The 17,433-nt window shown below is 42.1% G+C and overlaps 1 protein-coding gene across 1 annotated transcript; it reads right to left on the bottom strand.

The window, feature by feature from the left end:
• Window positions 1–8,547: 8,547 nt before the first annotated feature.
• MLS (malate synthase) lies at window positions 8,548–11,387 on the bottom strand. Its single transcript, XM_087375866.1, has 4 exons — window positions 10,911–11,387; window positions 10,403–10,725; window positions 9,747–10,077; window positions 8,548–9,361 (listed from the first exon to the last, which is right to left on the bottom strand). The coding sequence occupies exons 1-4, from the start codon at window positions 11,283–11,285 to the stop codon at window positions 8,720–8,722; spliced, it is 1,671 nt and encodes a 556-aa protein (XP_087231992.1). The 5' UTR covers window positions 11,286–11,387; the 3' UTR covers window positions 8,548–8,719.
• Window positions 11,388–17,433: the final 6,046 nt, after the last annotated feature.

Consider the following 17,433-nt stretch of genomic DNA (forward strand, 5'->3'; position numbering starts at 1 on the left):
TCAACAAATAAAATTTTTACCCCTCTTAACAATAGTTGAATTTTGGTTTAGTGTGTATGGTGCTTGTATGGTGTGGGTGGTAAATAGTGGATGGTTTACTCACTACTTAACAATCAAATTTGTAAAATTTATTTCATATTATACCCTTTCTATGATGACACTACTACACACGGGCCTTATTCCAATGGTTAAGCATCGACGTTTAGTGCACACAGGGTGCTAATCGTCGATGTGCAAAGCGGGTTTAAAAATAAAAAGTATCGCTATATAGTGACACTTGCCAGACTTGTATAAGGTTGTTATATAGCGATGTTTTACCGAGAGTGTTTTTCCCCATACCGGCCTTTAAAGATAGTTTACCCAATGACAAAAGAATTTCTTTTCATACATGTTTGATCCTTTGAAAGAATAAAAGTACAAGAGCATGTACATCAAGTTTAAAGCTCATATATTCATGTCCAAGTTTGAGATGAAACAAATCAATGAAGAGCATTTACATCAATGGCTTCATCCTGGCCAAGTCTAGTGTGCTAAACAGTCTATCTTCAACTCTATGCCGAGTTGATCTCCTATATCATCATCGTACTCTGGCATCGTACGTTCACCTCAGACTTGATCATCTTCTTCAATAAAGTCGGGTGATTCTTGATGATTGTATCTTCTTCCTCAATATCGTGATCCACAATCATACGTGACTCTCTTTCAATCGATGTATTTCACACAAAAATGTCATTGGTATGTCTAGGAGCTCTAGAAATATCAAAGACCCGCACTCCTGTCCATAAGATTTGTAACTCCTCTATCAAAGGTGCCATGTACATGGCCTCAGAGTCAGACATCACATGTGCATTGTCCCTAAAAATAGAATCCATCATGTCCACCATACCCTCGCCATCTTCTGGCACATCCGGGACACTATACTCCTTCTCAAAGTGTGAAGGTATATGCACACCCTCGCCACCCTCCTCATCCTGTCTCAAGGTTTTGTGTAAGTATAAGATCTTATCTCAAGACTTTGTGTCGTGTATGCAGCAATATTAATCCCGAACTCAAATAGCATTGACTTTCTGCCACTCATGAGCTCCTTCCCTCTCTTCTCAGATCAAGTGCCCTAAACCGTCGCTAACCGTCGCTATATAGCGATGCTTTGTCATGTTTCGTTGCTATATAGTGACGCTTTTAGGATATAAGTATTTAGCGACACTTAAGTGTCGCTATATAGCGACTGACCAATGTCGCTATATAGAGATGCTGGGGGTACTAAAACCCAAAACCTCGCGCGACGCTGTCTTTCACAACTCTATTGCGAGAAAAGAAAAAATCTCTCCTCCCACATTATATTCGACGACCTTGCTTTCCTCCTCTATTCCCCACACTCCTTACCCCTACCAAGCCCCTCTCACAACACTTGTCCTCCCTCTTTGCTTGTGTGAAAGGAAGTTTTTCAAGAAGGTGTGTCTCTTTAAGCCATGTAGGTTCATTTTTTGTGAGATTTCATTTTGTGAGTGTTGAAGCATGTTTCTCCTTGCATTGCTAAGCCTATGTGCTAATTTTCATGCTTGATTTTAGAGATTAAGGACAAAAAATGAGATTTATTGAAAGAAAGAAGACTCACCTCTTCTCTTTTTGGTATTTCTTTTCCTCCTCTTTCCCTTCCTTTCATGCTTTCTCCTTGTTTGTAGGCTTATGCTTGTCCCCTCAATCCAATCCCTTTGGAAAGTTGCTTCTCCAATCTCCTCCTTCCTCTAACTGGTTATCTGAAAATTGGTATGTTTCCTCTCTTTTGTAGGGCCAGTCCACGAAATACCGAGCGGAACTTTTCAAGGTAAGAAAGGGCTTCCTCTTTTTTCCTTTTTTTATTTCCGTTATTTGTGTTGGCCTGTAGCTAGCGCTTTAACGCTAGCTGCAATGATGGGCACAGGAACCCTTTCTTCCCCTCTCTTCTCTTATTCCCTCTTCTTTACCTCTTTTCCTCTTTTCCTCTCTCTTTCCCCCCTCTTTCCCTCCCTCTCTTATTTCCTCTTGTTCCTCTCTTTTCTTCTTTTCCCCTCTCTTTTTTCATTCTCTTTTCCTCTTTTCCTTCCTCTTCCTTCTCTTCTTTTCCCCTCTCTTATTTCCTCTCTTTCATCCTCTTTTCTCTTCTTTTCATAAGCATATGCATTTGCCTATGCATAAGCTCATATGCTTATGCTTATGCATGAGCATATGCTCATATGCTTTTCCCCTCTCTTTTTTCCTTCTCTTTTCCCCTCTTCCTTCTCTTCTTTTCCCCTCTCTTATTTCCTCTCTTTCATCATCTTTTCTCCTCTTTTTATAAGCATATGCATTTGCCTATGCTTATGCTTATGCATGAGCATATGCTCATATGCTCATGCATAAGCATAAGGAGCATATGCTCATGCATAAGCATAAGCATATGCTTTCTTTCTTTTTCTATTTTTTCCTCTCTTTTCTTATTTTCCCCTCTCTTTTTTTTTCTCTTTTCCCCTCTTTCTCTCTCTTCTTTTCCCCTCTCTTATTTCCTCTCTTTCATCCTCTTTTCTCTTCTTTTCATAAGCATATTCATTTGTCTATGTATCTCTCTCATAAGCTTATGCTTATGAATGAGCATATTCTCATATGCTCATGCATAAGCATAAGCATATGCTTTCTCTCTTTTTCTCTTTTCGCCTCTCTTTTCTTCTTTTCTCCTCTCTTTTCTTATTTTCCCCTCTTCTTTTTCCTTCTCTTATGCTTATGCTCTTTTCCCCTCTCTTTTTTCATTCTTTTCCCCCCTCTTCCTTCCTCTTCCTTCTCTTCTTTTCCCCTCTCTTATTTCCTCTCTTTCATCCTCTTTTCTCTTCTTTTCATAACCATATGCATTTGCCTATGCTTATGCTTATGCATGAGCATATGCTCATATGATCATATGCTTTTCCCCTCTCTTTTTTCCTTCTCTTTTCCCCTCTCTTATTTCCTCTCTTTCATCCTCATATGCTCATGCATAAGCATAAGCATAGGCAAATGCATATGCTTATGAAAAGAACAGAAAAGAGGATGAAAGAGCGGAAATAAGAGAGGGGAAAAGCATATGCTCATATGCTCATGCATAAGCATAAGCATAAGCATATGCTTTCTCTTTTTTCCCCTCTTTTCTTCTTTTCTCCTCTCTTTTCTTATTTTCCTCTCTTCTTTTTCCTTCTCTTATGCTTATTATCTTTTCCCCTGTTCTCTTCCCCTCTCTATTTTCATTCTCTTTTCCCCTCTTCCTTTCTCTTCCTTCTCTTCTTTTCCCAGGCTCTCTTATTTCCTCTCTTTCATCCTCTTTTCTCTTCTTTTCATAAGCATATGCATTTGCCTATGCTTATCTTATGCATGAGCATATGCTCATATGCTTTTCCCCTCTCTTTTTTCCTTCTCTTTTCCCCTCTTCCTTCCTCTTCCTTCTCTTCTTTTCCCCTCTCTTATTTCCTCTCTTTCATAAGCGTATGCATTTGCCTATGCTTATGCTCAACTCTGCGATGGGTCGCATTCCCAAAGAGAAAGAGGTGAGATGTGCATTCCGCATAGGAACAAAGTCGTGGTTTATTGAGATGGAGGCCATGGGAGCGACGGTTGATTGGGTTGAGGTGGTTGCTCGCACGGTATAAGTCTACTCCTACTTCTAATCTCACTTTTTAAATTGTTTTATTCTTTAAGTTCCAATCTAATTTCCAATTAATATGGTTTCACTCTTAGAGTGCAAGCTTGAAAGTCCCATCAGCGGAGGTGAGTGGTGATGACGAGGGATTTGGCTTACATGGCTTCGACGAGGGCCAAGGTTCAGGCGTAGCTCACGAGGGCTAGGGAACAGGCCAACATGACCACACGAGGATGAGGACAAGGATGATGATTTGGATGAGCAGTAGCAGTAGTAGTATTAGTAGTAGTTTGTATATACTTCTGCATGTGTATACTTTTATATGTCGGCTTGTTTGAGTGATTTTGTATCACCCTTTTCGAAAGGATAATTTTGTAATAAATAATGTTGTATATCTTCAACATGTATATGCTTCTGTCGCTCGGCTCATTTGAGCGATTTTGTATCACTTTTTTCATAAGGGAAATTTTGTAACAAACGACATTCTTTTGTAATTACTATAAAAAAAACATTAGTGGGGCAAAACGGGGCTTACTGTGGCCCTGTTTAGCCCCACTAATGTTTTTTAAAGCTTCTATTAATTGTCGCTATATACGTTTACCAGTGCCACTATGTAGCGACATCTACCAATGTCGCTATATAGAGAGGTTTCCCAGTGTCGCTATATATAGAGAGGTTTCCCAGTGTCGCTATATAGCAACGTTTATTAGTGTCGCTATATAGCGACCGTTCTTTTTCGATGCTAATAGCGACATAAATACCGACCTTTGTGCCCATAAAAAAAAAGCTTTTTAGTGTAAAAAAGGTCGGTATTTCTGTCGAAAAAGGGCATGTGCCTTGTAATGTGACCAACCCAGTTAGCGTGCACTGAGTTGCTAACTCAATGTGTGCTGAATAGGGAGATGACCCCTATTTTGGATGGAATCAGGTGCATTTAATATGCCAGCTATGATTCCTTGTCAGATGTTAGAGTATCATGCTATGTGAGGGGGTTAGAGTTATTACATCGTGCCTTGAGCTATTTCAGTGTGTGCTGAAATACTAACTCAACGTGCACTGAAATAGGAGCTAATACAAGGTGCCTTCCTAGACTTTGTCGTCGATGAAATTTTTATGGTTTTTTGATGCTTCATGATTTTGTGCAGGGTATGCAGTTCTAGGGGAGTACCTCAGTACCTATTCTACCTATTGCAAATACGGAAAAACAAGAGACAACAAAAAACAAGCACTTTACAAGCAAAATGGAGTGTTCTTCAAAAAGAGGATAGTTTTGTCATTCCCAAGACCTTGAAACTCTCACTTGATGATCATTTGTAGCTTTTTTTAAAGGATTTAATAGCATACAAGGCCTAGCAATGATCACAAGTACCTTTTCCTATGTTTGAACAACTAGAAACCACAAAAAGCATCTACAAATCAACTTGACATGATGCTCTCTCTCTCTCTCTCTCTCTCTCTCTCTCTCTCTTCCACTTTTGTTAACTCATACCTTTTATAAAACACAAAAATGAACTACTTTTAACCAAGCTACAAAGTGTTGGGCAATGGAAGTAACGAGAGAAGAACATGTAAACAAAAACATATCTCTAGCTGCTCGGCAATGGTGCCAAAAATGTGTAATCTCTGGTGGTAATACACGTATCGTGGGGATCTTGGAGGCATGCTGATGGAGCCTCCTAATCAAAGCTAATCCATGTGGGCTATGTATGCATGAACGGTCCACATGTGTCACTCGAGTGGCTCCCAAGAGTTGTTGTAATAGTGAATCCACAAGTGAAGAAGGGGGAGAAGGCATGGGAGAGGAAAGAGGAAGACGGAGAGGGGAAGGGGAATTAAGAGACAAGAGAAGGGGAAGGGGGGGATGAGTGGCATTCACTAAAGGCAAGAGCATGAAGAACATATGACACAGCTATGGAAAAGAAGAGAGAGCTTCTATTCCTCAAAAGTTGCATATAAGAACTCAAGACCAAAGCCAAACTTGTGGCCCTTTATACATAGCACCTTTTGTAGGGAGGGCCAACCATATGCTTCCCTTCTCTTCTTACCCTTTTTGTTCTATTGTCCTTAGAGTTTACAATCCTCTTGGACCGATATGACTCCAAGGCAATTCCAAACAATATCTTTAAGCACATAGTTACATGTCATATGGTTACAAGAAAGAGGCAAGGAAGAAAGAAGAGGTGAGAAAGAAGAGAAGAGGGGAGAAGAAAGGAGAAGAGCGGAGAAACATGGGCGAAGGAGGAGAAAGAAGGATGAAGGAGGTAGAAAGAAGAGAAGACGAGAGATAATGAAGGAGGGGAGAAAAGGAAAGAGAAGCACATGGTAGGGCAGAGAACGTGGCAAATAAAGGAGAGGGTAGAGAAGGAAAGGGAGGAAGCTTAAGGCAAAACCTTCACACAATGTACGAAATGAAGTCTTACCTCTTGTGATATTTGGAGTGGAGTCGTCCAAAGTCTGCTTACTTGGCTCATTTTCAAGGTGGAAAGAAGGGGGAGAACCTGTTGGAGAAGGGTGTGGGATGGATGGAGGGAGGGTACGATGGACACGAGGTAGTTTGTCATTTGAAGTCGAGAGAATGAATATCGATGCGTTTGTTAATTGTTTAGGAAAAGGACCATAAACATTGACATTATAAAAGATCCATAGCATGAATAAACATGCCAATTTTTTTTCTAGAAAGTGTTACAATGATTTTAGCAATATTTATATCAACGCTTCATTAGGTTCCATGTTGAAGCTTATATCTACGTTTATATCAATGCTGATATCCACTTTTATATCAACGGTTAGGGTTAGGATATTTAAAAACTCAGGGGGTCACTCATCATATTTAAATATAGCATGTGTGTTCAAGAGAAGGGGTTTTTAAATATAGGCTTATAGCATGTAAATATAGCAGGTGTGTTCAACAGAAGGGATTTTTAAATAGCAACCCCCCCCCCCCCAAAAAAAAAAGAAAGAAACCGCATAAGGGAGTTTTAAGTTTGGGTATTGAAAAATATAGTAAGTTTGTTAGGAATAGGGGTCATTTTAAAGCCTTGCAATCGGATTTTGATAAGGCCTATTGAATGCACATGATATTAGGGTTTTCAACTATTGACCCCCAAAGATCTATAGACTACATTGCTAGTATAATTGCTAGTATAATGTAATCTATCAACAATTGTTGCTAGACTAAATAATTGGGGATATTTGTAGGGCATATAATTTGCAGGTTGATACAAGCCAGCATACGAAGCTACAAAACCACCTAGACTTTAAATGGGTTGATATAGATCATCATGGGCAAGCCTCATAGCCGGTTCAAAGTCCAATATTATTTTGACTTTATAAATATATATATTACATCCATGTTTGAGTTTTTATAAGTCAGCATTAGCAAACCTCCCAACCCACACATGAATCTTTTTGAAAAGAAACCACTAAACAATAATAATTTACAATCATCTTCAATGCTACTAGATAAACATCAAAATGACATTTCCAATTTATTCAAATTAAAAATTAATGTGCTAAAATTTTAAATATAATATGTTACTACTTATGATAAAATAATATATAAATAAAAAATAAATTCATACTGCTACAAAAATCCTACTACTAATCTTTAAGAAAATTAAGAAAATTGTAATACTTTAAAAATAATAATATTTAATTGCTTTTTAAGGTCGATACAAGCCAGCAAAAAAGCGAGCTATGCCACTGACACATGATATTTTCACTTTCAAAAAGAATAAAATAAAACATACAAATCCGATTTGAAGCTCTTTATCCTCTTTGAAATACTTTTTGTTGTTTTTGAAAGTCCATCAAACTCAATTATCTATGAGAATATTTATTTTTGCATTAGGATGCTGTGCCGAATTGGTTCTCTCAATTTCAATTTCAACAGATTCCACCTGGAAATGTCTATAGATATTTGGGTTGCTGACTCGAGCTAGGAATTACAATGCAACGAAGAATTTAGTGGTGCTAGCACAAGATTTAGGGCAAGCTCTATAAATGTAAAGACAAGCTCCTATCTTTGCAATGGAGACTCACTATCATTAAGTATATATTGGCACCTAGCTTGGTTTACATGGGCTGTTTAGTATTGCCCAAAAACCTATCCATTTTTGCAAAAATAGATAGGGGCATCCTCTGGAGGAAACATTGGCATGCGAGTTGGTATGTGCCTCAATATAAATAATGCTCCAAAATGGAGAGATCTCGCTTGGGAGAGTGCTCAAATTGGAGCTCACACATAGAAGCTTGCCCTTAATCTTCAAAACATGGCCCTTATTCTCCAACAAAATGTGGGACATTAAATATTAGTGTTGGTTGCTTGTGTCAAAGACCAATTACGATAATAATACAGCTATTTCACATAAGCTATCAACAATGAATTAAGAATAGCCAATCACTAGGTAAGTCAAAGATTCAATAATTCACAAAAGTTGTGATGCCTTACTAATTGAAAGAATAAACAAGGTTGGTGCGATGCCACTTTGATTACTCATGAGAAAACCAACTCACATCACAAGGCATAGGGGGGCGCGGGTGGCGAAGGAGGGCACACGTAAGATTTAGTTTCAAAATCAACCATGCAAGGCCTATGTATGCAATAGAGCGCTTCATGCAATTATCGATGCTAGGTTCATAAGAGAGAGAACTTCAAAACTTACTGGGAGGGAGGGGATACGTAAGAGAACGGGGGCGTCGTGTGAGTCGTATCAAAATCCATTACACAAAAGTTTATACATGTGAAGTTTCCAAACTCTACCAATACAACCTATCGCTTTATCATATCAACACTAAAAAAATCATATGTGAGGATTACTCAAAACTATCCAATGCTCTTTTCGTTTCATATGAATTGCACATCTTCAACATAGTTAACAAGATTTAAGAAACTACTCATAGTAACGGCTACCAATACTTTTGTGAACCACACTAATAGGAGTTGTGTAGCAAGTGCATTTCTCCATCTAGAAAAAGAGCTCAATCAAAGTGACGTTGAAAAACAGACATCATAACGATGACATATATTGTGCACTCAAAAGAGGGAGGGAGGTAGGGCTGCTTATTATCAAGACTTGTTCCAAGGGACAACAGAATGCTTCACAGGCGAGACTCAGGGACATGTCGGATGACATGGCGGTATGCATCAAGAGTGAGGAAGTCATCGAGAGACGAGGCAGTGCATTGGCGAGCAAAGAGCCGGGCAGCTTCCACGTATCGTCCTTGTTTGAAGCGTTGGCCGCCAACCTCAAGCTCAACACGTGCCAATTCTTCATGCAAAACCCTAGCAAACAACTCCAAGTTCACCTTGAGAGGCACAGACTCTCCATCCAACACTGCACCATACTTGATCCATTGCCAATTCTGCACTCTACTTATCTCTGCAGTGGCTGCATCTTCCATGAGATTATAGAGAGGCACTGAGCCTGTTCCCCCCAGCCATGCAGCCACGTACTGAATGCCCACCCGAGTATTTAGCCTCAGGCCTTCCAATGTTCGCACCCCCCTCGGCATCTCGATCAGATCTAGCTCTGTTATCTTCACATCCTCGCGCTTACGCTCTACCTGGTTAGCGCGTGGCATGTTGGCGTCGAAGACTTCCGTCACCAGCGAGATGAGGCCTGGATGGGCTGCCCACGTGCCGTCGTGCCCAGCCTTCACCTCCCGGAGCTTGTCGGCCCGCACCAGTGCCATGGCGGCATCATTCGCCGACGGATTATCGCGGATGGGTATTTGAGCGGCCTGCACATGTCCCCAACACAGAACAAACACCAAACATCAGAGAGAGATGTGAATTAGTTATCAGACAATTGGGTAGTATTGAGAGTCAATAATTTAAAGACTGCGTGTGTGTGTGTGTGTGAGAGAGAGAGAGAGAGTAAGAGAGAGAAGAGAGTAGGTTGATCTAGCAAAAAACATACAAATCTAAGGAACAAAGCTAAGAACACGAAGACTCGGAAAAATAAAAGGAGGCACAGCACAAGATGGTATATCCAAATCCAGAATCAAGGAAGGCAAGTGGAGCAAAGAACTGGGTTAGTGCCAAGGCACATGGCATCCCGTAGAATGTAAAAATCACGATGTAAACTCCACATCACGACAAGGAAGACCAAGATCCAAGAATCACCATTCCTCCCATCGCATGCACTCCACGGGAGTGGCATGTTTGGATAAGAAGCTCGGTGTAGCTCTTCATGAAGTGCTGACTCATGCCAACAAGAACGCGATCCGGAAGGAGCCTGTCTGGATGCCCTCGGAACGTTTTCACGTAGCTGAAAATGTAATCCCAACGCCCACAGTTCAGGCCAGCAGAATGAGCCCGAAGCTCATACAAAATCTCATGCATTTGGAAAACCGCTGGAAGAGTCTCGATCAGAACGGTCGCCTTGATGCTCCCGCGGGGAACACCCAATGCGTCCTGCGCTCTCTCAAACACTGCGTTCCAAACTGCTGCCTCCCTGTGCAAAGGCAAAATGTCCACAGATCATATCCTCCGTACGACATAGCGTGTCACTTAAGTTGCATTCAGAAAATAAAGACTCGAAAGCATCGTGAGATTTGGCTAGTTCTGTAATGATGATGGTTGTTCCCCCAATCTTCACGGCAGCTCTAATACTGCACAATCGAGGTCGTCACTGAAGCAAGCGGGAGTCACGTAATTTGGCAACACCAAAAATTGCAGAAACAGACCATTTTCGTGAGGAAAGCGTTCATGACTGACTTCATTTTTTCAATGCTTCAGATACTGATGAACTTGCGCGAAACAAGAGTATAAAATCATGCCTGGAATGTTGCATCTTGGGAAGGTAAAAGAATGGTCCCTGGCCATCATGAGCAGAGCGGAAAGCAGCATGATTGTGGAAGAAATAAAATCCAAAATCAGTCAAGCAGCCCGTTGCAGGCTCGCCGTCTATCTCAATATGAGCTTCCTGCAGATGCCAGCCGCGCGGGCGGACGAAGAGCGCCGCCGTGGTGTTGTTGAGCCTGTAGGTCTTGTTGCGGACCTTGTCGTGAAACTCGATGCTTCTATTCACTGCGTCCCTCAAATTAATATGTCCCCTCATCACGTTGTCCCAGTGCGGAGCCAAAGAATCCTCAAAATCAGCCTTCGCGACGAGCAACGAAAACCAGAATCAAACCGTTGCAATAGACGACATAAAATCTCCACAGACCTCACTCAACAGAGCGACAAGCAATAGCAAGAATAACGGAGTATTACCATGAAAAATAATCAGCACCAGAAATGATTGCGAAAGAGCGACGAGCAGCAGCAAGAACGACGGAGTATTACCATGAAAACCTTAGCACCAGAATTAAGAGCGTTGATCACCATCTTCCGCTCGACGGGACCCGTTATCTCCACCCTTCGGTCATCTATGACTGTAGGAATTCCTCCGCACAGCCACTCACCCTCGCGAATACCCTTGGTCGCAGGGTCAAAACCAGGCAGCTCGCCGGCATCATAGCGCGCCTGCTGCTCCTTTCTACACTGCAGCATGTGCTTGACGCGGGGCCTGAAGGTCCGCTCCAAGTCGGCGACGAACTGGAGGGCCTCGGGGGTGAGGATGCGTTCAAAGCCGGGTTGCAAACGACCACGGATGCGGACGCCGGCGGGGAGGCGAAGCTGCAAGTTGGGTCGTTGGGAGATGTCATGGTAGGTCTCCATGGTGAAGGATGAAAGAGGTGAAGGAAGGAGGATGAAAGGATGGCTATGGAGGTGAAGAGGAAGGCGGAGAGGCTTAAGAAGAAGGTGGACGCCATAGCTGACTAAAATGCAGGCGAGATTGTAGAGTGTGGGAGTGGGCGCAAGCGTGGAAGGGAGCTTGAAAATGGAAAGATTTGTTGAGGTTGGCAACCCAGTCAGCTATATGCTCGCTCACCCCCCTCCCTTATCACTTCGCCAGCCCCACCACACGTGTTTGTTTGTGTGTGTGTGGGCCTGCCCTTTTGGGAACGGTATAGGCAAGGTTCGAATGGTTTCAAAAGGTCAAATATATTTTCCTCTATTTTCATTTCGATGGCCACTTGTTATTTTCTCATTAGTGTCCACGTTAGATTCAAAAGGTGAAATATATTTTCCTTTATTTTCATTTCAATGGCCACTTGTTATTTTCTCATTAGTGTGCAGGTTAGATTTATTCGTCTTTGTCTACAGCGTCATCGCTTCTTCTATGAAAGTGATTATGAGCGCCGTTTGGTTAATGGCATGGTGGACTGTAGTTCATTGGGATTTCAGCTTTTATGAAGAAGATATGGAGGAAATCTCTCCTTCGCGATGTGCAGCTGTACAAGGAAGGATTTCGAAGTCTACACACGCTATAAAATGGCACTCATCTCTCTTCGCACTCATTGTTGTCTCTCGATTTTTCAATGGCTGATGAGCAAGAATTTCCACAAGCAATGGAAACTGAGAGCAATACCTTTGGCAAAGGTATGCTCTAAACCTCTTACTTATGCTTCTGCTTCTACTCTTTCTTTTATTTCGCTTACTCTTTCGTTGAACATGCAGAGCTCATCAAGCAATATGGAAAAGGTGTAGCTGTAGAAGGCGCTCTGATCGCAGGAGGAGAAGAGGAAGGAGATACTTTCTTAGGTCCCGCATGCGATTGAATTTTGCTTTTCGAAATATATGCATGCAGACTCTTAGCTTGCGCCTTGACGTTCTTCATGTATGTTTTGCAGATTCTGCTAGTTCAGGGAAGCCTTCCAAGGTCGACCAACAAAGTGTTGCCACGACTTTTGCTATTCCCTTCGCTACCATAGTACCCAAACCTTTTAAGGTCCAGCCTCTGAATGTGCACTCTTCGTCTCCGATTAATTCCCTGATGGTAGCTAGCCACGAAAAAGCTCCAAAGCACTCCGCACCCGTGAAACAACGAAGAGATCTTTGTAGAAGTCATCTAGGTTGCTGCTAAAGCAGCTTACGCAGAAGGTGAATGCGCATTTGCATTTGTTTCCTTATTGCGTTGCAATGGTTGAATCATCATATGCTTATAGGGCCTGGTTTGCTTATTGCACCTTGTTTTTGTATCCGCTTGTAGGGTCAATGTTAGCTTGGGTGTAGCCATTCGTGGAACTATTTTCGGGGCCATTTAGGGGCCGCAATGCGATGCGCTTCTGGGTGAATTTTTAAATTTTAGACGGACGCACGCTCTCGCTGAAAATTTTCCTGACGTCATGAGCACGCATTGGCGTAATAATGAGACGCAATCTTATCATGGTCAATAGCGCAGAGCTGGACACATGGCACTATATGCATTTACAATTAGTGCCCATGTAGCCATCCTGATGATTCTGTAGTACTTGTTGGGGGCTTTTCCAATGGTATTTCAGATCCCACCATGGCTAACAATAAAAAAGGGACACCTCGTGCTTGCACTACTTGTGCCAGGAAAGTACAAGGCAAAAAATTTGGACGTGTACATGGCACCTTTGATAGAGGAGTTACAAATATTATGGAGAGCAGTGCAGGTCTTTGATATTTCCAGAGCTCCTAGACATACCAATGATATTTTGGTCAGGGGTATCTTGATGTGGACCATGCATGACTACCCAGGATATGGAGAGTGCGCAAGTACGTGGTTGTGTCTCTACATGTATAATATAGGATTATGCTTTTATGACTCTCTTGAAATCGCACGCATCTCTTATACTAACACATTCATGCACGCGTGCAGGACTTGTTACAAGTGGGTACCATGCTTATCCTGTTTGTGGATCGGGTTTGAAATCGCTTGCACGCTACTCCAAACATATGAGGAAAAATGTTTATGAAGGTCATGCTCGATACCTTCCACTCGACCATCTTGCACGTGGAGGTCAACTTGATCCACCACCATCATATTGAAGGCAAGTGACTGGATTCAAGCTTGGAGGGCAAATGGAGAGGAACTTCCTTCTAGTATGAAGAGGCTATCGATCTTTCATGAGCTTCCTTATTGGGGTCAGTTACAAATCAATCATCTGCAAGGGTGAGATTCAGAGTAATGTACAGGCGATTGCAACCATATCCACGGGGTCTGGCTCTTCTCCCCACTCACATGTCACTTGATTGGCTACAACTAGCTCTACATAAAACCGAACGCGATGGAGAGACAATAAACGAGCGCGATCGAGAGTTATCATCTGGATGTATGGTGCATGTAAGTTTCTTACCTCTTGATGTAATTAAGTAATTATTTGTGGCAATATATGCTATAAAATAGATGCATCTTCATTGTTTTAATTATGCTCTATTACAGTACAAAAAGCACAGTGCATTATGGTCATATGGACGACATTTTTGCGTGGAACGCATCGATTCAAAGAGAGTCACGTATGATTGTGGAGTCATGGCTAACTTCACACAAGATAGCCGAGCAAGTGCTTCGGATACCAATCTTCTCTCCTCACAGTTGGATTATTGTGGAACCATACACGAAATCTATGAAGTTGATTTCAGACGATTTAGTATTTTCATTCTTGATGTAAAATGGTTTAGAACTATTTACAACGATCCCCATGTGACAATGAGAAAAGATAGTAGTGGTTTCTTTGCAATAGACTCCACCAAACATTGGACCGATGAAATTGTAATTCACCACGACTATGGGCCATGTCGACCAAGATGTCGAGCGTAACCTGAAAGGATTCACGCCGTCCATGGCGAGCCCAAGATGTAAGTTGCGTGGCTCCCTCGCAAAGTCCCCGGCCACTGATTGTCTATGTGCTTCCAAGCTGCTCAATCTGCAGGAATCCTCAATGTGTCATTAGTGGATCGATGAGATGCATGCCATGTCATCAACTCCGCTATGGATTTGCATCGGAACATGTGTTGTATTCTTGCAATGATGGGAAAGTGTCTCAAGACCTTTACCGGTATCCGCTCACCCTACAAGTCATCTCTATATCATTGTTTCCCACACTTTGGACAACTAGCCAAATCTCCATGCTCACGACGAAAGAGAATACAATCATTACGGCAAGCATGGATGGTATCATAATCCATACCCACCGTTGTTAGCGTCTTTTTCGCTTCATCTCTTGATGCGGGCATGGTATTTGGTGCAGGCAACATCTTCTAGAGCAACCTATCACAATTCAAACATACATAGGCTTCGAACAATGATGATTCGGTATACACTAATCCATACATGATGATTCTCAAAACAAACAATATCCAAATAATGAGTCAAATTAATGCAAGAGCTAACCTCATTAAGTCCGAGACACTTGTATCCGACCACCCATACTTTACTTGTAGATTCAAGATTGAGAGACAAGCACATAGTTTAGACATCCTAGCACCCTCGTACAATCGTGTTGATTGCAACTCTCGCATTTTGACCTCAGACTCTGACATCACGTGTACATGGGATGTAGTGCCCCTAAAAATAGAATCCATCATGTCGATCATACCCTCGTCATCATCCGGGAGACTATAGTCTTGCTCAAAGTGTGAAGGTATATGCATACCCTCATCAGCCTCCTCATCTTGTTTTAAGATTTCGTGTAAATATAAGATCTTGTATTTCCTGGTATCCAATATTAACCACGAACTTAAATAGCTTTGACTTACCGATAATCCATCAACATGTGCAACATCAACGGTGGGTACTGGTTCGCTCGGGCTCGTCCCCATACATCTGCAAGTGGCGCATGATAATATGACGTTGATGTCGTACTTCTCGCTTGCAATGAGTGCAATGACAGTATAACCTCTCTGTAAGTCACTTTGTGCTCCTAGGCATTGGCGCATCATTGGACTCCTCCTTTCCACCTACACTTATAAAATCACAACATAAGTTGCAAGAAAATATATTAACAGTTATAAAATAGCATCTATGAGCTTCTTTGTTAACTAAGAACATAAAGTGTCTTAAAGCATCGCTATATAGCGACATTTTGCTTTGTTTCGTCGCTATATAGCGATGCTTTTAATTAAAAACGTCCCTATATAGCAACGAAAAAGCAATGCTATATACCGACGAAAAAGCGTCGCTATATAGCAACACTGTGGGTTAAAACCGAAACCCGACACGAGGCTTCTCAATCTCCTCCTTTCAAGAAGTTGCTTTTGTAATCTCCTCCTTCCTCTAACATCTTATTTGAAAAATGGTATGTTTCCTCTCTTTTGTAGGGCCAGTCCACAACACTGAGTGGGACGTACTATTCCAAGTAAGTGCTTCCTCTTTTTTCCATTTGTTATTTTTGTTATTTGCATTGGCGTGCAGCTAGTGCCTTAAGCGCTAGTTGCAGTGATGGGTGTAGGAACCCTCTCTTCCCCTCTCTTTTCTCTTCTTTCCCTCTTCTCTCCTCTTCTTTCCCTCCTTTCCTTCTTCTCTCTTTCAATCTTTCAATCTCTTTCCCCCTCTTTTTCCCTCTTTCCTTTCCCTCTTCTCTCTTTCCCTCTTTTTTCCTCTTTCCTTTCCCTCTTCTTCTCTCTTTCCACCTTCTCTTATGCTCATGCATAAGCATAAGCATGAGCATATGTCTCTTTCTCTTATGCTTATGCTTATGCATAAGCATAAGCATAAGCATAAGAGTCTTATGCATAAGCATAAGCATAAGCATAAGAGAAAGAGACATATGCTCATGCTTATGCTTATGCATGAGCATAAGAGAAGTAGACATATGCTCATGTATAAGCATGAGCATATGTCTCTTTTTCCCTCTTTTCCCCTTTCCCCCCTTCTTCCCCATCTTCTTCTCTCTTTCCCCTCTTCTTTCCCTCCTTTCCTTCTCCTTCTCCTTCCCTCTTTCAATCTCTTTCCCCCTCAACTTCTCTCTTTCCCTCTTCTTCTCTCTTTCTTTCCCTCTTTCCCCTTTTCCAATCTCTCTTTCCTTTCCCTCTTCTTCTCTCTTCTCCTCTTTTCCCTCCTCTTTTCCTCCTCTTCTCCTCTTTTAATTCCCTCCTCTTCTCCTCTTTTCCCTCCTCTTTCCCTCTTCTTCCTCTTCTTTCCCTCTTTCCTTTCTCTCTTCTTCCTCTTCTCCTCCACTTTCTCTTTTCCCTCTTCTCTCCTCTTCTTTCCCTCTTCTTTCCCTCTTCTTCTCTCTTCTTTCCTTCTTTTCTTTCCCTCTTCTTCTCTCTTTCCCCTCTTCTAATCTCTTTTCCTTTCCCTCTTCTTCCTCTTTTCCTTTGCCTATGCCTATGCCTATGCCTATGCTTATGTTTGTTTTTTGTTTTTTGTTTTCGTGTTTGTGTCTATGTTAGACATGGGATCACGTCGCACATCCGATGAGTACGGACAGCCTCGCAGGAGGAGACATCAGGATCTATATGCTCCAGAGGACTTTGATTCCTCTCAGGCGACACTTGAGGGGACTACCCCTGGTCCCCGACTCCTCTCGGACCTAGCACTGCGACTACCCCTGGTCTGACTCCTCTCGGATGTAGCACTGTGACTACCCCTCGGGGAACTCCTTTGCTAACCGCGCATGGCTTGTGAAGATTGTGGGAGAGAGGGAAGGAGTCTCACTTGCGGCTTTCTCACATGCACAATGGGGGAATACACACAAAGGTGGAGGCTTTCCTCTTCTTAGTTGTGAAAGCCAAAAGAACTCTAGTACAAAGAAATAGAAGAACCCTATATGTGGGTCTCAAAACCAAACTCAACTAACTAAGGTGGCATACTAACTGAGCCACGAACTAGTGTAGATAAGGATAGCTGTCATCCAGCTATTATTCATGGGCGGTGTACCAACCGCATCTCCAGCTAACAAGTCGGTGACATAAATGCACAACAGTCACCCTGGCATATCGCGAGTGGAGCTCGATATCTCAACACTCCCCCTCGAGCTCAATCCCAATTCCTGCACACCAAGCAGGTCTCTGA

The sequence above is a fragment of the Dipteris shenzhenensis genome, chromosome 6 (assembly GCF_047967505.1).
Source record: "Dipteris shenzhenensis isolate YYH24624 ecotype China chromosome 6, Dip_SZ_1.0, whole genome shotgun sequence".
Lineage (NCBI taxonomy): Eukaryota > Viridiplantae > Streptophyta > Polypodiopsida > Gleicheniales > Dipteridaceae > Dipteris > Dipteris shenzhenensis.